The 22,834-nt window shown below is 30.5% G+C and overlaps 1 protein-coding gene across 2 annotated transcripts in view; it reads right to left on the bottom strand.

The window, feature by feature from the left end:
* Positions 1–22,834, bottom strand: part of LOC107436426 (otoferlin) — a 362,347-nt gene that overhangs the window by 19,355 nt on the left and 320,158 nt on the right. For both annotated transcript variants that reach the window (XM_087157560.1, XM_087157561.1), the window contains exons 27-36: positions 21,324–21,485; positions 19,989–20,123; positions 17,212–17,373; positions 15,465–15,621; positions 12,337–12,443; positions 12,121–12,261; positions 6,839–7,093; positions 3,496–3,630; positions 1,503–1,646; positions 569–696 (exon numbers count right to left, since the gene is read on the bottom strand). In XM_087157560.1, coding sequence (XP_087013686.1) covers positions 569–696; positions 1,503–1,646; positions 3,496–3,630; positions 6,839–7,093; positions 12,121–12,261; positions 12,337–12,443; positions 15,465–15,621; positions 17,212–17,373; positions 19,989–20,123; positions 21,324–21,485 — 1,526 coding nt within the window. The remainder of the gene's footprint in view (positions 1–568; positions 697–1,502; positions 1,647–3,495; positions 3,631–6,838; positions 7,094–12,120; positions 12,262–12,336; positions 12,444–15,464; positions 15,622–17,211; positions 17,374–19,988; positions 20,124–21,323; positions 21,486–22,834) is intronic.

The raw sequence follows: 22,834 nt of genomic DNA, 5'->3' as shown, positions 1-22,834 counted from the left end.
TCACTTTACTATACGGGAAGTGTACGGCCGGCGGGGTTCGAACCCACGAGCTCTCGGCCATGGGCTCAGTGCCCTACCGACCAGGCTATGCCGGCCATTCATCTCTACGAACCATGATATTTGAAAATCCTTCCATATTTTGGAAAACTCTAATTATTTATTTATGATCATTCTAATATCCCATCGTTTCCCACAATGACTCGAACTAAATTTTTTTCATTTTGCACACTGGTGCTTCCGTCAAATCTCCCTTCTCTTATTATACATTTACATATAATATTACTTCTTTATTACATTTTTATTATACTTTTATTATACATTATTATCCCCTTTCTTTTATTATACATTTCAATCACATTTCCCCTTTTCCCACTGTGTATAAATCACTTTGCACTATTCTCCTGTCATTTGGTGTTTAGACTCGGAGGAAGATTCTTTGTCTACCTGAAACTATAGTATGTCTATTTCTGAACTTTTGTTTGTGTTTTATTTGGAATGAAAGAAAAATTTAAGGATTCAGTTAGAAAGGGGGAAAAAATATTGAAGTTGTAAGGCTTAACTAACTTACTTTCCAAAAACTGGATTGAGTTGTTTTGAAATATAATTTTCTTTGTCATTTGTCTTTTTACTGCCTAGATTGATGACTATGTATGGATCAGCTTTACCATTCAGATCGGCTGGGTGAAGGTCTGTAGCCTGCATAGAATAGATATTTTAGTTAATAAATGAAAATTTAAGTGGATTAAAATTAATATGGGTATTGAGAAAATAACATACCTGAAAACTAGTATATAGAAACTAATAAACTAATTGTAATACTTGGCGCACAGAAACGTGGCGTAGTACTTGATTTTAAAATGAGTGGTATATGATTTGAATACACGTCTATACTTATATACACGTCTATTTGGATACATAATTGTTCATATTGCATTTAATTAAAATAAGTTGAAAAGTTAAAAAAAATGTACATAAACTATTGTGTTACAAAAATTATAATTTTTTCTTCGCTATTGTCTTCAAACATTTTTGTTTAAAAAATCCAAAATGAGTTTTTTTCAGAAAATGAAGTAACTAAACATAAATCATTCTCTACGTATTATTATTCATTTCGGATTGTTTAAAAAATCTATAATGAGTTTTTTTCAGAAAATAAACTACCTATTTATAAATCATTCTTTACGGTTTGTTTATAAAATTCAAAATGAGTTTTTTTTTCTGAAATAAAGTAACTAGCACAAAAACATCATTTAAGAGCTTTCTTTAATAGTTAGCTTATATTTCTAAAGTGAAATGTATCTAAATCTACTTATGATTTGAAGTAAACAGAGTTAATCACATTTTATTTAAAAGGAACATTTATAAATAAAAAGCTTAAAATATTTTTCTAACTACGAAAAGTCTCTTTTCAATTTTGTGCTAATTACTGCCCATTAATCAAACATGTTTCTTTTGGAATTATTGAAAAATACGTAAAAGTCATGCACAAATCACGTAATTACCTTAACGACGTACACTCGAACGAGTACATGTATGGGTTCGTTGCTGGGCAAACCTTGGAAAAGTCCTCCTTGAGAATCTGTGACGTGTAAGTAAGGATCCTGAATTTCTTTTGGCAACGGTGTCTTATAAACTTTCAATGAACCCTTCAATAAAAAAACAGCACTTAGTTAATTGACCAAATGAATAATAATAAGATTCTAAGAAAAACGGTTTTGATAACTTAGCAGGAAACATTTTTAGTACAGTTTAGAAATATTTATATTCCAAGTTAAATTTATTTGTTTGAACAATTGCAGAGACAGCATTATCAAAATTAGATTTTTAACTAGTTTGTACGTGGCAAAGTACGAAAGGCCTTTTTTGTTTTTATTTTAGAGGCCAAATACGTAAATATGGTTAGTGGATGAAAATCACAGAGAATAAAACAGTACCTTATTTTTTCTTCGCTTTTTCTTGGTTAAAAAATAATACCAAGTTGGCTACCAAAACAAATAACATTTTCCTTATGCAATACATAATTTTTTTTCATTAAACTCAAATTTTAATTTCATCAGCTTATTTTATTATCATTAATATTATCTTATTAAGAAAAATACCAACGTAGTGATTACCCAGTATTGGTCTTATATTTAAGAAAACATCAGAGTAGGGAATGTTTGTCTGCGCGTGACAGGTAAGAATTATTTAAATAAAAATAACAGAAGTGTAGGGAATATCAGCCAATAGCCTATAAGTCTCGACCAGGTAATCCATTTCAATTAATCTGGATATTGTAAATAAAACATTGGGATTAGTTAAAATGTTATTATTCCTATCTTATTAAAGAAAACAAAATAAAATAAGAGCTCACTTGTTGCATTAAGAAATTACTTCCAACTAATAACATTACTTCCAACAATCATTCTAATTTAAAGTGTTAAATATATTTGCAGGCTTCTAAATTCCCACTGTATACATTGCCTGGTCAGTGTGCGAAGTGTTTAATCCTTTTATTCTCAGTCGGTTAATTTTTGGAATTGTATACAATGTCTGATTTCCAATTTTATCCGTAATATGATTTCTGTTTGTCTTCCGGTCTCATTGCGTTGAGCTTTAATAGTTTTTGATTGATTATATTTGGATGGAATTGAACTCTGATAGTTGAGCACGTTTTAGTTAATTTACAACCATTCTACTGAAACAAATTAGTTTAAAAAATTCCTTGTGGAACGAAAATTGCATAACTTGTTAACATTTTAAGTTAATTGAATTTAATTTTGGAAAAGAATACATACATACATGCATACATATGTATATATAGCATAATAAATAAAAACAAAAAAACAAGAAGAAAATTAAGAAAAACAATAAGTTTTATTTTTGCACATAAGCTGCAAGTAAATAGAACTCATAAAATAAGTTCAAAATGTAGAGAAAACAAGGGAAAAAAAAGAAAAATAATAATAAAAATAACAAAAAACCGGATTTTTTTTTTTTTTTAAAAATCTTAAAAAAAAATATTCAAATTTTTTTGTCTTTTTTTCCGGTTTTTTGTTATTTTTATTATTATTTTCTTTTTTTCACCTTCTTTCATTGTTCTGTAATTTTTCCCTTATTATTATTATAATATATATATATATATATATATATATATATATATATATATATATATATATATATATATATATATATATATATATATATATATATATATATATATATATATATATATATATATTATAATAGTAATCAGCAAAATATATTGCAAAAAATTCCGTGTGTTTTACTGATTTGTTTACTTCATGCATTTATGTTTTATAACAATAAAAAAGTATTATTTATTGTTATAAATTAAAAAAAAAACGTATGTCAGCAACTAAATTGAAATATTTTATAACTGCTTTTGTCCCTTCTAATTCGAAAAGTTTAAGCTCGTAAAGCTATCTGATTACTCTTTCAATCCAAAACGTTGAGTTAAAAAGATTAAAGTGTTTTTTTTCTTTCTGTTTTTACTTTGAAAACTCCTACGATTCTGTTTTGATCTTCCATCTCATCTCCTGTTCTTTTTCCTCGGAATAAATCGAAAGAGTAAAGCCATTCTCGAAATCCCCCGAAATCAATTACGTTCTCGAGTTCGCAGGAGTAGATCTGAAACAGAAAAAATAAACAAAGGTAAAAGTTTGATTTATAATGCTTTCCACTTAATGATTTAACAGTCAATATTTAGATGAATCAAAGGTTCAAACTGGAAAAGGAATTGTATTAGCAAAACTAATTTTGAAAATTTATTCTCGCGAAATGATTTTGAGTTTAAAATCTAATGACTGAAAAATGTTGAAATATTACCAGAAGTAAGTTAAACGCTTTCGTGTTCTATTTTTTTTAATTTCTTCCATTTTATGTTTCAAAAATTAAACATAGCATTTAGGGAAGTATATTTTAAATCGCCGAATTTTATGTTTGCATTCAAATTTCAGGTGTGGGAAGTATACTCCCCAGTAAACTATTAACCAGAAAAAAATAAATTTAATGGTGATAATTTGCCATGCACAAGGGTACATCACATTCTACTCACATGCAGTGAAATGCACTACCCAAATCAATCCCAAGCTCAATCAAAAATGAAAGCGATTGGGATAGGATTGTGTTAAAATGTTCTAATATATTCGTATTTGATTGTTTGAACTCATAGCAGCACAAATCTGAAGCTGGAATAAGTCCTCCCATCGTTATAATAGCAAGGTCAATATATCATAAGAGATTTTGCGCTTTCCACAGGAATAATTTGTAAAATCACGTAGGTGGGAAGTAATCTTCCCAAAGCACACGAAAGGATAAAATTCCGATAACAGAATTAATTTTTTTTTAAAAAGAATGAGTTTAAAATCTAAGGATTTGACTAAATATTAAAATCTATAAACTTTCAGAAAACCAATATATGTTCTGCTGCCATCTACCCCAAGCTTTCTACAGTGTTAGAAATTTCTCAGAAAAAATGATTAAATCATAATTTATTTGATTGCCATTTTACTATATTCAAACAAAACTGTCAAATATCCGTAAATAAAAGGGTATTCAAACAGTTAATTGTCAGAAACACCGTTAATTAACGGTTTTTAACCGTTAATTAACTGTTTAACCGTTAATTAACTGTTTACCTAATACGGCTAAATAACCAGAATTTAATCGCTCCAGCTAGACCCACCAAATGAAATCACTTAGTCTTCTTAAACTGCTTACGTGTTATAGCCTTAAGTGTTACTTAAGACTGGTAACATATGTCAGTCTCAAGACCGACATAAAGGGGGGGGGGGTTCGAATCCCAGAGTTGGCATCACAATATTTCCTCCATCTCCTTCAACACACGAAGAATTTCCAGTGTCCTGCAGTTCCCAATTCGTGACCTTTGACTATTAGAATACGATACTCTCATTCATGCATCGATTCATTTGATAAAAAACAACTCAACTTTAACCTATAATTCCTGAAATGCCCTTCACTTAACTAAAAGTCTAGCTCTAATGTTCAGTAAATTTCTCTTATGGTTTTGAAAATGCTAGTTTTAAACTTTTAACCGTATAGTTTAGTATTCATGCTTTTTTTTTATATAAACCACATTAGTCGTAAACGGTTTCGAATCCATAAATGTAAAAAATGTTCTTTACCGCAAACTTTGCGGCTAATTGGATGGAGAGACTGCTGCCGGTTGTTTCACTGTAATTTTACTATAAAATGATAACATTGTATCATAAATGGATATTTTTTAAGGCATATCAATGAAAAACTAATTAAAATGCTTTTGACAATTGGTTAATTAATTAAAAACTGGTAACTAATAATTAAAGACACATTAGATTGCTACCTTTAAGTCTTAACTGCTACTTACATTGTTACCTTTGACTGACGACTTAGAAAAATTGGATTCAGAATTAATAAGTCAAAACACTTTTGACCAGTGACTACAGTTTTAGATATTAGATGGAGACAATGAAGGCATTTTTATATGGTTATAATTAAAATATTTATTATCAGTTTTCAGTACAAACTAAAATTTTATTTATTAATGTATTTATCTGTTCCTTACTATGCGGCAGCTAGTAGAAAATAAAGATTGGTTATTGAAACTTCTTGGTAAATCTTCATGTATTTTCTCCTATAAAGGAATTTATATGAAGAGTCAGGGGTCTGTCTAGGTTTTTCTGAGAGGTACCTTATTTGTGAAAATTTAGACATAATTTGTGAAAAATTAAAAATTATATTTAAAAATCAATACAAAAATATGGTAAAAATGTGGATTTATCGTTTCTTAAGGGATACAAAAATAAAATTTTAAGAAAAAGTATTTTCTGAAACTACCGTTTTTCTTAAAATTGAATTTGTGAAACTACCCTTTTTCCTAAAGTTGAATTTGTGAAGGTACCGCTAAACGGTAGTAAATTCGGCCTGGACAGACCCCTGAGAGTGATTATTTTTTTTTATTAAATACATATTTTTTATACTTAAATACGTACATAATTTGTCTTTAAGGCAAACTTATAAAAACTTTCTGATTAAGTTAGTCTTTAAGGCATGCTGTTTCATGTTGTTAGTCTTTAAAGAGTGATGTTAAATTTAAAGGTGCTTGTTAATTTTGAAGGCATGACATGATATTTGGCAAGCTGCTGCTGATTGGTTCTTTAAAAGTTTGTAAGGTTATGATATGGGTAAGGTTATGGATATGGGTAAGGTTAAGGCTTGATTTGTATCAAAGGAAATTCAAGAGTAGTGATTTTTAAAATATTTTAACCATTGATGCAAGATTCTTTCTAACTTTCAGCATTTATGAACTAAATTACGCAGACAAAAATAAATTAGTAGCAACATTTTAATTGCATTGAAATGTTTCCCAGGTAAACTCATGTAATTATAATAAAATGAATCCTAATAAATGAACGAATTCTTTTATATAAAACTTTAATAATCAAAGAATAAAAGGAAATAAATATTATTCGAAAATATTAATTAGTTAATAAATGATGGAATTCCACAATCCGTTGGTCAACATGGAAGAAGTAAAATCACTTCAGTATAGTTGATACTGAAACATTAATCTACATTTTGAAATATTAATCTTCAATACTACATTATTGAAACATTAATCTACGTTATAGTGAAATTTGATACATAGTTCGTAAAACTGGAAAGAATATTATATTAAAACGTTAATACCATATTTAAAATATTGTACACTATATATAATAATTAACAATTTGAAAATTACATTTAATATTAAATGCAATTTTTAATTAACCATATTTTATTTAACAAAAAACAAATTTGAAACAATATAATGTGATAAAATGCTTAGAATGAATACTTTTATGAGGGATTCCTCTGTCATAAGCTTGCGATGAGATTTGGGTGATAATCTTTGGGCTAAACGAACGGCCGTCGAAGTGCCTTTGAGTGTTCTCTTCATTAGCGGTTGAGGTGGTTGGTGTTGATTTTCAAGCCTCTGTATTTCTTTCTCAACTTTTCGAACATCTTTCTGACTCAATTCTTCCCCGTCTACATCAGAACCTGCATCTCCAGTTAGGCTGTTCACACTGTCTGTGGTCACTTGATTTTTCTCCTGTTTTTTTTTAAAGGAAAAAAGCGTATTATCAATTTTTTTTTTATATTAAAAGAAGTTTTTTCCCCTTGGAATTAAAAAAAATAAATCAAAGATGGGTAAATAAAGGCTTAAAAGGACCGCGGGAGGAATACTTCATGGCATATTCATTTTCACCAACCTACAAAAGTAATTTACAATTTTAAGTACAAAAAAAGTGAACTCTAGTAAACCTGGATTAAACAATGAAGTTTGAAATGCTAATTCTTTTTCAAAATATCAAAATGCAAATAATTTGCGTGCCAAGATTACTTATATAGAGAAAAAAAAATTTGGTAAATTTACTGCACAGTATAGTAATGCTATTTCTGCTAAGAAAAACCATAATTCTGGTAATGAAACTAAAACATGCGGTATTTAGACGATTAATTTGGTAATTTTTATAGAGGAAATTCGAAAAATTAAAAAAAAAATGTACTCAAAAAGTATTTGTCTGGAAACAATATTAAGAAAGAGTTTTAATGTAAAAATGTCATCTTTGGACATTGCATGGTTTATCATTATAATTATCCAATCTCTTCAATTTTATATAACCGTCGTTGAACGTTTTGGGCTTACGACTACTAATGTTCAACTAAGTAGTCTTGTAATTTTGAACCCGATTCAGAAGACAAGGGAGCTTTTTGATCAAGTATTGGGAGAAATTTGCCTTCGTGGAGGACTTTTTGATGGAACTAACCCGCATTTGCGTTACATGAAGAGGAAGACCACGAGAACCTCCCATGTTTAACCTGACGGCAAAGGGATACTAACCCATGATCCGTCTACCACTGAGGATATTTTACTTCAGCACTGTGGTCAGTGCAAGCCGGATGCGGAATTCGTATCGACCAGTCATCACCGAGATTCGAACCTTGTTCACTACAAAGCTCTTCAATTTTATATTTCATTTTATATCAGTCGTTGAACAGTCAACCCAATTTCGGGTTTATGACTACTAATGTTCAACTCCGTCGCCTTGTAATTTTGAACCAATCCAGAAGACAAGGAAACTCCTCGATCAGTACCCTCAGTGGTATTGATTTGTTATGGGAACATGGAGGACTTTGCGTCTTAAAAACTGTCACGTCAGCAAAATCATTACCTTTAAAATAATTTTCCAGAAAAAAGTATTTTGAAGAGAAAAAACGCCCTAAAAATCTAAAAAAGGAATTATGCTTTTTTTTAAAATTTTGAGTTTTACTCGTTTTAATTCTATTTTTTAAAGATATAATAGATAAATTAATAGGAATGGTTTATTTTATTTTATAACCGTTGTTGAACAGCCGACCCAATTCTGGGTTTACGACTTCTAATGTTCAACTCCGTAGCCTTGTAATTTTGAGCCAAGCCAGAAGACAAGGAAACTCCTAGAACATTACCCCCATGGACCAGTACCAACATGGAGGACTTTGAAACTCGACAGATTTAACGTGCATCAGTCACACGGGAAGTCTTCGACAGACGAGGATCGAACCCACGACCTCTTGGACATGGGCCCAGTGCCCTACCAACCAGGCTATCCCGGTCTTAATAGGAATGGTATAGGGATGAATGGGATTCAATGAATCTGGTTGTTTTTTTATTCCATTCTATTCCCCTTAATTTTTTTTTTAGCTTTTATTTGTATGTATTGCGAAATGTTATTTCGTAAAAATACATTTCTTAAATTATCATAAGGATTGGATAATGCATAGTCATAAAACATTTCGAAGTAAGTAAAAGTTCGACTGTAGATGAAGAAAAAACTTCTTTATCGGCATATTTCCAAGAATATTCCTTTCACTAACAGATGGAGGAACTATTACAAACTATTAGGAAAGTTGCCAACTAAACTGACGTCTGTGGTTATATTATAGAAATGTTTTCAGAACATAATCTAATTTTTTTTATTACTCTTTAGATGAAAAGCATTAGGAATGAATTTGGAAACATTTAATTTCAACTATCCTGAATTATAATTACGGAATTCTGAATTATTAATATTGGAAACATTTAATTTCAACTATCCTAAAGCAATGTGCAATTTCATGACTTTAAAATGGCATTAAAATTCAAATCGGATTTATTAAAATATTCTATTTTGTGACACGATGATAAAAATTCTTCACTGATATAACTTAATTAACGAAACACAAAAAAAATAATTATGAAATTTAAGATTGTGAAGTCTTACTGATTCAACTTATCACTGATATGTTTCACTCGTAATCACAGTATGTGGAGTTCCGGCAATTGCAGTGTTGACATTAAGTATTATTGAATGACTTAGACACTTAGAGTTATAATATTGCTAGTTATAATTAGTCTAACCAAGAAAAATTGGGAGGTTGCAGGGAAATTAGCCACAGGGGTTAATTGGGGGGGGGGACTAGTGATAGTTCGCGCGTGCCGGTCTGTATGCGCAAAAAAGTGCACGTTAAATGCGTCGAGTCTTCTCATTGGTTGCAATGTGAAAGTTTTGAGAGGGATGTACCAGCTCAGGTGCTGCCCACTTCATTTCTCCGAAGTTAAAATTTAGTGGTGTCTCTGCTATAGTAGTTAAAGGAAAAAGCTTTTCTGAAGAAAACTTTATAATTTTTTATTTGAAAATAATTTTACATTTCTCAATAACAATGTGCATTTACATATTGTAGTATGCGGGAAAAACAAAACTTGATCGTGATTATATAATACTTATGATGAATGAAGCATTTTTATTGCACCGTGTTTACGATTATGGGAAGGAATTCGAAAACCAGAAAAGTTAAATTATTTGTAACATGATTGACTATAGTTGGTTCACCAGAAGTTGGCACTTGGCTCCGCCTTCATCACGTGGTATCCAACGATTCTATTTCACTATTTTTGAGAGAATAATCTGAACAATCCTGAACAAGGTTGCTATTTGGCGATAGTATGACAAAGATATTTATTTCGCAATCTTTATTTTTAATATTAAATATTTCATAAATTTGATATTTCTCTCTTTTGAATGAATAGTTTGTCCTTTTTGAGACATTTTGTTGCAATATATTTCATTATCTAGAGTAGCGAAGTAAGTAACTGAAAAGGAATTCACTGTTTGCATTTGGTGCGCATTAAGGGCTGTCTCAATTTCAAGCGCGGAGAGGTTTCTCCTCTTACTTCCTCGCTGAAATGAACTCTTTGTCCGAGGAGGTGAGCCAAGTGTGTGAACGAACTATATTATGTTTCAGCTGTTACTTTGTAATTTGTCTTGAGAAGTAATATGATACTTTTAGAACAGATGCAAAAATGCAACACATCAGAAATATATATGTAAAAGCTAGATGCAGAGAAACCTCACATATTGATGTAAGAAAATAAAAGCAATTTATAAGAAATATTTTCTTATAAATTGCTTCTATTTCTAATATTCTGTATTCAATAGCAAATTAAATAATGCTATCTTTATAAATCAGTTTGGAAAAATAAAAAGGATTAAAGACTGATTGCTGGCAAAATCATCGTGCTGGGATTCTCACTTTAATCAAGTTTTACATTCAGATCACGAAATACTTTTCATTAAGAATACAAAGTAGTATCAATAAAACGTTTTAATCGTAAGTACCTACAAAAGTTGATGAATTAATATATATTGTACTCAGAATACTGTAGTACTGTAAAATAAACAATGTTGTCTTTGTGAAATTCGGATGTTGTGGATTGTTTGTTGGCAAAATAAAGGTGTTTCTGTATTTACTTTAATAAAGCATTGTAGTTTTGCTTTGTTCAAGTTTAAAACTCAGATATTGAGATACTCTGCATATTTAGATATGAACGTAAATGCAGTACAGTGTAAAAATATATGTTAAATTTACTCTAAAAACTGGTCAGCGAGTGCGACTGTATAAAATGGTTTATTTCGTAGAAAAGTATTGTTATTTGAAGCAGACACCTGTTATTAAGTAGACAAGTACTGTTATTACAACAAACAAACTCCATTATTCTACCAAGTTAACTCTGTTATTTTAACAAAAATTTCAATCAAATCGCTAAGTCAGCTATGTTTTCGGGGCTAGCCGAGAGCAGCATTCATATCACCAGTCGACCCTGGGATTCAAACTTGCTTCACTTCTGTTACATTTTTAATTTATTAACTGAAGTGATATGAAGTGATTGTAAGGTTCTTATTAAGCTTTACTTTTGAGTGGCAACTTTGTCGATGTTCATTGAATAATAAATAAATTGTTTTGTGGAGTTTTTAAATAATTGCTTGATTCTTTTAGTTAAGAATATCTACTTTATCAAGAAGAATCTGAGATTAAAATAAAGTGAGTAGCACTAGCAATATTTTGAATTAGATAGCGTACTTTATTTTATGAGTAATTAGTTAACAACTGCTTTTTGATAGTACGTTAAAACCTCATTAGGAGACGAGCCCTCTGTCTTTGTGTCTCAAAAACGTTCTAAACTGTTTTTGTCTTATAAGTCTAACTCGTTGAAATAATACTTAAATGTTTAAATGTGTAAAAGCGTTTGAAACTGTAGTGGCTCACTCTTACAAAAATGTCCGGCAACTTGACTTTTCAAAAAATTATATCTAGAGAATTATAATTATCAGGTAGAGAGAATATCAATTCGACAATAAAATGGAATCACTGTTTTATTTATAAGATGCTCAAAACCATAAATAATTGCTGAAAAACAAAAAACAAATATAGAAAATAATTGTTAAATGATTTGTAAAAAGGCGGAGTTATCGTAAGATAGGCAAAACGGCAAGTCAAAAACTAAAATTTGAACTGCCGTTTTTAATCCATTTACGATTACGATGAAAAATAGTTTTGTTTATTAAACAATTTGAAATCGTAAAATATACAGAGGAAGTCTGTAAAGATAAAGGAAACTTTTTACAGTGGACCTATGAACGTTTTATTTAAAAATGCTTACAAAAATTGCTATATGCATACATACTGAGCTCAATTGTAGTTTTAAAAAAGTTGCATTTGTATAGGTTGGACAATTAGATAGTTCTTAATGAAAAACGAAAGTACTAGGGAGCTTACTTTGATCATAGCTTCATGGGAAGCAAAATATCTCGTCCACCAATCCTTATTTTCTTCATCGTCATCATAGCTTTCATCTTCGGTTTGTCTTTTCTTCTTTTTATTAGCTTCTACCTTTTGATCTTTCTTTTGATTGCCACCCTAAAAATGTTTTATCCTGTTACTACGTTATTGACATAGAATGTATAATCAGTCTAATAAATGAGTAATACTTACAAAATCTAAAATAATTAGAGTCTCTTTTGGGCTTAAGGGGCTCGTTCCATCTATATCAATGATGACTTCATCAGTTTGTACCATTAACATCTGATTGCTTCCATAACCTACAGAAAATATGTAAATTTATAATAACTCTATATTCAGTACAATATGCTAATTAATTTGCAATATTGCTGGTGCTACAAACGCTACTTGCTAATACCAACAAGCTTTACTTCGGTAGAACCAAGCGAATTTAAGGCAGAAGGAGGGCTCTTCTTGTTTTTTAGTGGCGCCATCTATGGCCAGGACAACAAGTTTGTCACACGGGTACGCCACAGTCCATTTTATAGGGAGGACTCATTCACACACCATCCATCCGTGGATCGTAATTTTGACCTGTATCAGAGAATGATCAATCTCCAAACCAAAACGCCCAGAAGTATTGATTTGTTATAGGAACTCGGGGGACTTTGTAACACCCACAGATTTAACACGCAACAGTAACCATTTTACACACAGGGAGTCTTTATCCAGCGTGATTCGAACTCACGACCTCTCGAACATGAGCACAATGTTCTACTAACCAGGCTATCGTGACCAATTTGTGATGTAAGAAACGGCATGAAATGGTGTTTATAAAGCTAAAAATAATCAGTTAAGGTTTAAACAAAATACAAGGGTTGTAAATAAAGTAGTGACCCCATAGACAGAAAAATATTTTTGACTTTTGACTAATCTACAAATAAAATTGTTTCCAATTCAATACAATCCATCAGCAATATTTCTTATCCTTTACCGAATAATGAAAAGTCCAATTGGCAAGATATTGGTTGTTGATGACAGTGACAAAGACTGCTTTGTAAATAGAATAGGATTCTCAAGGTTGCGTGATTTCACACTTTCCCACATTCTTCCTTTCCGTTACCACGATTTCGACAACTTTGAGATAACTACTTTATTTGCAAAGAGTGCAAGATAAGATGCCACATTAAAAAATCGGATTACGATTGCACGATTTGCTTTGGCTTATCGTACAACCTACTGTATTTCTGATTCAGGTTTCTTGAAAAACTTTACAATATTCAGATGTATTTTACCCCATGTAAAACTCGATTTTAATTGACCACCATTTGTGAACATAAACCCACACTGGCGCACAGTAGCTGGGAGATTCTGCTAAAACCTAACAATATCATATAAAGGCAAACTGTCACAAGATGAGCTTGAGATAACAAATTGTTATTTTTTATAGTTCTTAGATATAAATTTTCCTTCTCGTTGGAAAGATTCAGCAAATTCCCATGAAAAGATTCTAAAAAAAAAAAAAAAGAAACTCGAACAGCGTCTCGAAGGAGAGTCGTTTACGAAATAACTTAGTTTCGGAAATTCGAAGATCGAAGTAAACAGGATTTGAACTTGAGAATGCTAATGGCGGAATCTGGCAATAAGAACATATCCATAATTTCGTTTTGTATCCAGTTACAATTAAACTTTTGACCAAAACTTGTGTAACTACTCGGAAAAAAAGCTCTAGTAAAATTACCGTACTGTACGGTAACGATACTTTTGATTAAAAAAAAAACGTAATTTTGGTTAAGAAAACCAAAATATACGGTATTTAAACCGATCATTTGGCAATTTTTCAGTTCAAATGGTAAAGATTTATCGAAAATAATGGTTTTCATAATTATATTTCTTATTATCACACATTTAATTAAGAATACAAATCTAAAAAATAAATTTGATCGAATAAATGGTTTCTATGCCGTGTTTTTAGGTATATCATAATGAAATTACTAAATTTTACAAAATTTTATCACATATTATAGTACCATATTTTATTGTTGACGCCCGGTGGCAGAGTGGCAGCGCTTCGCGCTCTCGTGCCACAGGTTCTGGGTTCGGTTCTCGGGCCGGGCATGGTTGACTCAGTCTTTCATCCCTTCAGTGGTATCTTTCATCCCCTCAGTCTTTCATCTCTTCAGTCGATAAATGAGTACCAAGCATGCTTGGGAACTAAACACTGGGGGTTTCGCGTTCGACTGACCCCCTAACCGGAACATCTGCTCCTGCACCCCAGAGCCCAAGGTCAAGAAAACTGAGAAGGGCACAGTAGGCTTTGGCCCTCGTTGGGCTGTCGTGCCACTGAGTTTAGTTTATATTTTATTGCGAATTTTACTAAATCATCATCAAAGCATTTCAGTAAAATTTCCAAGTTTCTTGATCCTCCCATAGAGTCAGAAACACTGTAAATTTTACCATATTTTGATAGTTTTGATCATATTTTTTTCAGTGTAATCAAAATACAATTTATCAATGAGTTACATAATCTCAAAGTTAAAGTAAAGCATTTCCGAAACATACTATTGTGGTCCAATAGGATCATGGAGGAGAGAGAGTTGAGAATTTTGTTACCAACGGCATGATGCGCGCAGACCGTATTTATTTCCCACACCATCGAACTGAACCTTGGTGGGCTGAGAGACGTCATCAAACACAAAAACCCCATCGTTCACCATGGCATTTCCGTGTCTTAACCATTGTGCCATCGTTACTTTACCGTTATGCCTTTGTTTTTCAAAAACTTTTTCGTGGCATATATTACGTGTTTTGGTTTAATTTCTTATAAATAAACCAATTTTATTATAAAAGCTAAAAATAAGTTCCATATAAAAGGGCATTTTAGAAACCTTCGCCTTTCCAAACCCTATGCAAAAAAAAAATTAATAATTTTTAAATTAATTAAAAAATAATCAGAAATCGTATAGTTTACAAGCGTAGTTTTTTATCGTATAGTTATATGTTGAATTTAAGCTTTTATCAATGTTACCTCAAAACTCCTCAAAGCGAATCTAGTTAGTTATATGAAACCAATTCTCTTCTGAAAAGAAAACAAACACGCAAGAAAAAATTCTCGAAACAAAATATTTTAAAACGAGAGAAAGACTTAAAGCATTTTTCTGAAGCACCTAACTATATCTTCAACTAAAAGAAAGCTATTTCGTCCAAAATAAATCACGAAACAATATCTATAGAATTTATAAAAATAATATGGTTTCCTAGAGTTTATATTTCCGTTTCAGAATTTGAAACTATTCTTTAAAATGAAAATAGAGTTATGGTTATGGATTTGAGATACTCACGTGATAGGTTTGCTTCTTTCTTTGAGAGTGGTCTGAAAACGTATTTCTGCAGAGAATTGATGACGTGCGTTCCCACCAACGTGAAACGTCCAAAACTTCGACAGTCCATTACTCGAATGGTCAATGGTGGACAATACATTTCTTGATCTGGTAATTCCTGTGGATTTCAAATAATTTACTTGAAATCAAATGATTCAATAAGTAAATGCATATTTTTCTTCTAGGTAAAATATCTCGCATTATATTTGTATTTATTTTATCTTATTCGGTTCTTCCTGTATGACTCAAACATTAAATTTATGCGCAAAATGATCGTTTAAATTTATAAATTTTCTAAATGTTTTGGTTTATGAATGCAAAACTGAAAATTGATCTGCTCATTGATAAAACTTAAAAATTAATTTTTTTGGGTCAAATATAGATTTTATTGACGTAATTTAGGTAATTTTATTAGTGATAAAAATTTGATGAAAATCAGGGTTAAGGTTCTGAATCACAGTCATGAATTTAAATAACTGTTAATACAACTGTTACATAACTTTAAATTGACCGAAACTGCTCATGAGTGCAATAAAATGTCGAAAAACTTAAAATTCTGAATGTAATTAAATTTTTTTTTATAAATTTACTTATTCAATATACACTCATTGCGTAGAAAAAATAAGCATCTAATTATATTTCTTGCTTATATTAATTTGAAATATTATTTTAATATCAATCGAAGTATCCCAATTCAGTGCATTTTTGAATGTTATGTCAATAAATTTCGAAATATATCTAGCATATATGAGAAGGTATATTACATAAATTCAACTAATATTTGTAAAATGTTGTACTTGGTTCTCATAATATTTTGAATAATTAATTCAAGAGCAACTATTTCTCTTTATTATATTTCGAATATTAGAATTGCAAATAAACATTTCAAATTACTAGTATTTATTTTTTATATTTTTATTGATTATAATTTTTGCCATTTAGCGCAATGTTCCCATAAAACTACACCACGATATTTAGTTTTGGAAGTTTAAAACCTCGCCTATTTTTAATTCAATTGCTTTTTATTAAATATATATTTAAGACCTGGACCCACATTGAATTTAAGCTTCATTAATAAGTTTTTAACTTTGCATTAAAGTTTACAACTAATTTCTGAACCTGAATTATTTAGAGGTCTTACCAGGAATTCTCTTACCAAGAAGAGTTTTGGACAGTTTAAGATAGCTCTGATCAGAAAATTATGATATTCACTGTGAATTCTGCAATTGATTTTGAAACATTGATAACCCTGTTGAGAATTAATACTTTATTTCATGATCAGGATTAAAATGAATCCCATTAAAACTAATGAATCACATAATAATGGTTACTCATCAGAACATTAAATTAATTTCTCATTAATTACTATCATATATTTTCATAGAAGCAACTATTTTCATGGAAGCAATTACGAATTAACTCTTTGAAAATAGAATATGCGTCCAAGGTCACGCGATTTTCCTACTCTCCACACTTTTCTCCTCCACCTTAACATTATTATGAAAATCTTGCCTTCCCCCCCACGGTATTATACTTCAGAAAGAAGTGAGAATGTACTGGGGTAGGGAAATATGGGATTTGCGAATACCATGAAGAGTGGAAAAGTGTGGAGAGTGGGGAAATTGAGTCACCTTGAGATGCCTATTCCATTTACAAAAAATGTAGTTTATACATGCAGTTATATCATTTCATAAAATGTGGTACTCACTACATCAAAGTATTTTACAGGTGTAGAAAAGTTTGGATTTTTCTTGTAGTTGAGAATAATGGAAGACTGCAGAATATGACCAGCACATTCAATGTCCACTCTTGGACGATCAACAGTCATCAAGTGGACCCTCTTTAGCTCTCGAAGACCCCAGAACAAAACCTACGATTTAAATGGATTAAGTTTACAAAAACATAGAATATTTTAGCACACTTGTTCCAAAAAGGGCTTGGGACAATAGAGTGACGAGGCACATTTTTTTCAAAGGTGACATTTTATTTGGCATTGTTTCCAGTTAGGTCAGTTTTCAAGTTCTGGCAATTTAGACTAGAAAAAGGTATAACACATGGAAGGACAGTACATGGAGATAGCGATGTAATAGTAAATTTAGAGCTATGGCTTATCTATGAATTACCCCAATCCCTTTATACACTTATTAACGTTTTAGGTATAGCTTTCTTTTTAAAAGTTAGTCTTCGGAATATATCCTAGTCTCACTATTTTTGACTACATAAATTTGATATAAATTATAATCAAGAATTGATTTTTTTCCCCTCTAAATTTCATCATTGGCAGCACGTATCAAATGTTTGATTGATAATAGAGTCATTTTTTTGCAAGCCATCCTAAAAAATATATTTTTACTGCGTCAAAAATATTTAATATGTATTTTTAATTAGTTTACTCGAATTCCACACATGCTCTAAAATTTCGAGCTCAAAATATTACGTGTGAAATTTTTAGAGACATTTAAACTTTTTATTAAATGTAATTCTGCAAGATTTTTCTAGAGGAATTTTCAAAATAGTTTTCCAGTTTCTTTTATCTCGTTCAATATACGTACACAAAATATTATTGCTAAAAAGCGAGAGTGGCATTACTGCGTTATGTTTGTTTCATTTCAGTTAGATACCATAAAGATTTCAGATCTTGTTGGTGCCGAAATATATTGGGACTTTGAATTGGAAATTAGAGTACACGTATTAAGTAGTCTTATTTTCTACTTATTTTCTAGAAAAGGGAAAGTGTTAGTGGAGGCAAAATTAATAGTGAGTAATATGCTAAAGATGTCTTACTCTAATTGGGCAAACGATTCTAAATTTTGTATAATTTTTAATAGTGAAGAACTTTTGTTGTGATAGAACAATTTTGAATATTTTGGGACAATTGTTTTTTTTTTTCCTTTTACGTGTTTTCTTGAAAAGTTTTAAAGTAACAAGTAAGCATAAAAAATACATGAATATGGAATTATAAATAAGTATATTGCATAGAAAGCATCAATGGCATTATTCGGTAATTTTTTCTTTTTTTCAGATTGATACAAACAAAATTTCAGATCTTGTTCGTGCTCAAAAATATTGGGACTTTAAAGTGGAAAATAAAGTACATCCGTAAAGAAGATTTATTTTCTATTTATCTCCTAGACTTATTTCTAGAAATGAGAAAGTGTTAATGGAGACAAAATTAATTGTCAGTAATAGGCTAAAGATGATCTACTCTAAGTATGCAATCTATTCTAAATTTTATATTATTTTTAAATGTGAATAATATTTGTTGTGTTAGAACAATTTTGAGTATTTTGTGATAATATTTGTTTCCCATTATACTAGAAAAAGGCATAATAAATAAAATAAGGGCGAAAATGACATTGAAATTAGAAAAGTTTTAAGGTAACAAGTAAGTATGAAAAAATCTAAGAATATGGAATTATAAATAAGTATATTGCATAAAATAAATAAATGAAATAAAATAATTACGATGCAGAAATTTTCTCACCATGAAAGGAATCAATTTTCGATAAGTTCGTTGAAAAAGCTCGAGATTTGTTTAGAAGAAAAATAATTTAGTAAGCAATTTTTTTTAATACATTCTGTTTGACTCTCCTAACGTTGAAGGCGTGACGTTTCCTGTTTTTTTCTTTCTTTTCCAAAACCTCTTAAGTTGTTACAATTACTGAAACATTATTACCTATACAATTTCAGCTTTGTAAGTCACATTTTGACACCTGCTCCCAGCTTAAAAATATTTTTCTATTGTTAAAGGAAATTGCAATATCGTTACAAATCAAAATCATATTCTTATACACAGTGTTGCCAGATTGGGCTAAGAGTAGCGGATTGGGCTACTTTTAAAAGTCCCCGCAACTAAAAATCGAATTTGGGCTACCCGCTACTTTTTTGGGTGCTCATTATTTTTCAAAAGCCACAAATTTTAAAAATGCGTTACTTTTTTTTCTTACAGAAATACTTTTTTAAAATTTTTTTCCCTTTCCCATCATAACGTAGATTTTGAAAAGTCTGCAGTTTCTTTATCTTTTTTAAAAAGGAAAAAATTTTTCTTCCTGAAAACGAAACAGCTTTAAGATTTCAAAATTTCCTCCACCCCCGAAATTGGTATCACTGGACAGCTTTTAAAAAATATTGAATACAGCCAGTTTTGCTTTTTCGATCCGGAGTATATTTCTTGAGATATTTGACCATTTCCAAATTTTTTTCGCCCTATAGACTAATCAGTAAATCGTGTTGGACGGAGGCCAAAATATCAACAATAACCTAAAATCGTGCGTACATTAATATTTTTCCGATAGAGAAGGTGTATCATAGAGTTTTGAATTTTGTTTTCAACATACAATCACGCAACAGTCTAGTAAAGTAATTAAAAAAATAACTACATCTTTTATGTGTTCAAAGTTACTTATTACATCCTGCTTTTTTGTGATACTTTTAAATGAGATGATATGAAAAAGTGGGAACTCTAAATTGAAACTTTATACTAACTTCAATTCTGTATTTTGATAAAGTAGGTCTGATAGATAAAGGAACAGGCAAAATAGGCCCTCGATCTGAACGCCATACATTTTCTTTAGGTCTAGGAAGTTCAGGAATCACTCCTTTTTCATCTGATTCTGATAGCTGAAAGACGAAAATTCAACTTAATAATTATTTAATATGAGACCTTCAGAAAATTTATTTTCATTTTTTAAAAAAAAATTTAATGAGGAGCAAATCATTCCTATCAGCTAGCTGAAATATATAAAAAAAATCAATTGGCTCTAAAATAAAAATAAGATCGAAGAATCAACTGATTATAGTACTTCAATCAACTTATTATAGTTAATTTCTGAATTTAGTGAGAATATGAAATGTTCAAATCTTTTCTAATAAAACGCAGGTTTACATTCTATCAACGATATGGTTAACTCACTTTCAATTTTGCTAGCTCAATACTCACCTGCAACAGTTCAAATGTAGCTAAGAGAGCTCCCTAAAGTGTAAGCTAAAAATATTTAAGTTCAAGCGACCACGAGAACTTCTTTGTTAATAGCTCGTATGGTAACCCGTGTTTTGGATGAAGCAATTTATCTGAAACATTACCAAAATGGCCTTTAGTTTAATAGAGGAGATATTCTATGTTAATACTGGTCTCGCAGCAGCCTGATCGTAAAGACACGGTTCCCTCTAGAACACCAAAGTCAAGCATTACTGGCTGCGACAGTTAGCGGGTAGGTGATCACTTTGATAAGCCTGCGTAGGGACCGAGGGTGTGCTTTAGCAGTCCTTGTTAACCTTAGGTTCTACCGTAAAGTGCTCGACTTCGCAGGCAGGCCATCGAGCTACTAAAATAGGGGAGCCATTCCCTCTGCAGAGGATCAAAATTGCGATAACATGTCTTCTGATCATCCTCAGGGATGTTTTCCAGACCGTCACCAATAAGTCCGCAGCTCTAGTACTACGTAAATAAAGCACTATCTATGTTAATACTGCTATTTATGTTTATGCAGTTTCAGATAAGTTTTCCTTTTATTTCGAACCTAAGTTGCTAGTGTCAGCTCTGATATCTATATTTAAATAGATATCTTGAACCAGAAAGAAACTATATTATAGAAAAGTTTGGCTTCTGCATGCAGCAATAAGAAAGTTTTATCCAACACAGAGACTACTCAGAACAACTACAAAGACAACTCAGTACTTTGTACTCAGTATAATAATTAGATAATAAGGAAATTAGATTAATATGTAAGGAGATTAGAATGAAAATTAGATAATAAGGAAAAAATTAATCTGCCGAAATGAAATTTTTTGTCATTCGTATTGCATTATGGGTGAACTCACCTGCAGCAGTTCAAATGTAGCTAAGAGTTCCCCAGCTTGTTCCGATCCTCTGAAGATATCATACCATTCGAGGGTAGGAGGAAAATTAGGTTTGCAATATGGCTCATCGTTGAATTTAACATGAGGTCTTGCAATAGTCCGACCGATGAATTCTGATTTTCCCTGGAACGAAACAAGTTATGTCATAACTTTTCTAAAAAATTTTAATTTTAGTCAAACTACTCAAAACTAGCTCAAGCTATCTTCCAAGGATACGCATTTATGCAAAAGTAAATGATATTTTCATAAGCTAAACGAAAATTTGATTTTAAATGAGTAATGTAATGATTGTTATTTTAAAACTTCTAGTCACACTATTATGAATTTTTAAATGCTTTCTCATTTTATCTTATTTAATTTTTTTTTCTCGATATTGTTTATGTTGAAAAAATGATGCGAATTTTCGAAATAGATATCTCAAAAAGTTGTAGATTTGCTTTATTGATGAGATTTTGCATTATTTGAAATAGTTGACTACAATATTGCGATGCGTGGTTTATTTATTTAGAGAGTTCTTTAATTTCCAACTCCGATGGTTTTATGCTTAATAACAGTTGAATGGTAATTTTGTTTCTATTATACAACCAATAGTCACATCAAGTTTCATAAATCGGTCTTAAAGTTTTGTAGCTATCCACGAAGTGAAAAATTTTCTTAATTTTAAACGCCAGATTTTTACTTTTAAAATAAGGGCAGAATGTCTCTAAAATTCTAGAAATCTGCATAGAGATAAACGTTTTTTTAAAAAAAATTTGGATGCTTAAATTACATAGAGAAAATTAAGTATCATTACAGATTTTAATGACGTCTTTCAGATCGATTACAACTCTTCAAACTTCATTACCAATCTGTCACGTGCAAAGTAATTCTACATATAAAAAATTAATGTCTAGCTTAAAGGGCTTTTCTTTTCTCTTGCAATAGTCTAACTTACTAATGAAAGAACAGTATTTTTAAAAAATCGGACTATACTTCCTCAAATATCCCACTTTCTCTTTGTCAAGAAAAGCATTAATGATGTTTTTCTATTTCAAGCAGAGTAACCTCACACTTAAAAGAATGTTTTTAAAAAAATAGTTTTTCTTCGAAGAAACACTGAAACACCTCCTATTTAATTTGGATTACTCCGTATTTCTTGAATATTAATACAAAAATAATATTAAAACTGCAACTTCATTGAATGGACATGATAGAATCATGTTATTTCTTTTTAAAAATACATAAATCAAAATTCAGTTTTTTAGTAATACAATGCAACAAAAATATTCATATTAATAAACATACATAAAAACTTGCGAATTTATCTAGTTTATTTTTGTGGTTCATCATCAACTGACTTACCACAGATCATAACTCTTTTTCTATTTATTCATAATCTTTTATATATTATACCCCCATTCACAGTTTCGTTAATTCATTGATTCGATCATCCTATGATTTTTCGATTTATTGATTAACTGATTCATTGATTA

Source organism: Parasteatoda tepidariorum, chromosome 2 (genome assembly GCF_982258835.1).
Source record: "Parasteatoda tepidariorum strain Cologne lab strain chromosome 2, Ptep-v5.0, whole genome shotgun sequence".
NCBI lineage: Eukaryota > Metazoa > Arthropoda > Arachnida > Araneae > Theridiidae > Parasteatoda > Parasteatoda tepidariorum.
Note: the sequence above shows the minus strand (reverse complement) of the source record. Positions and strands in the feature narration are given on the sequence as shown.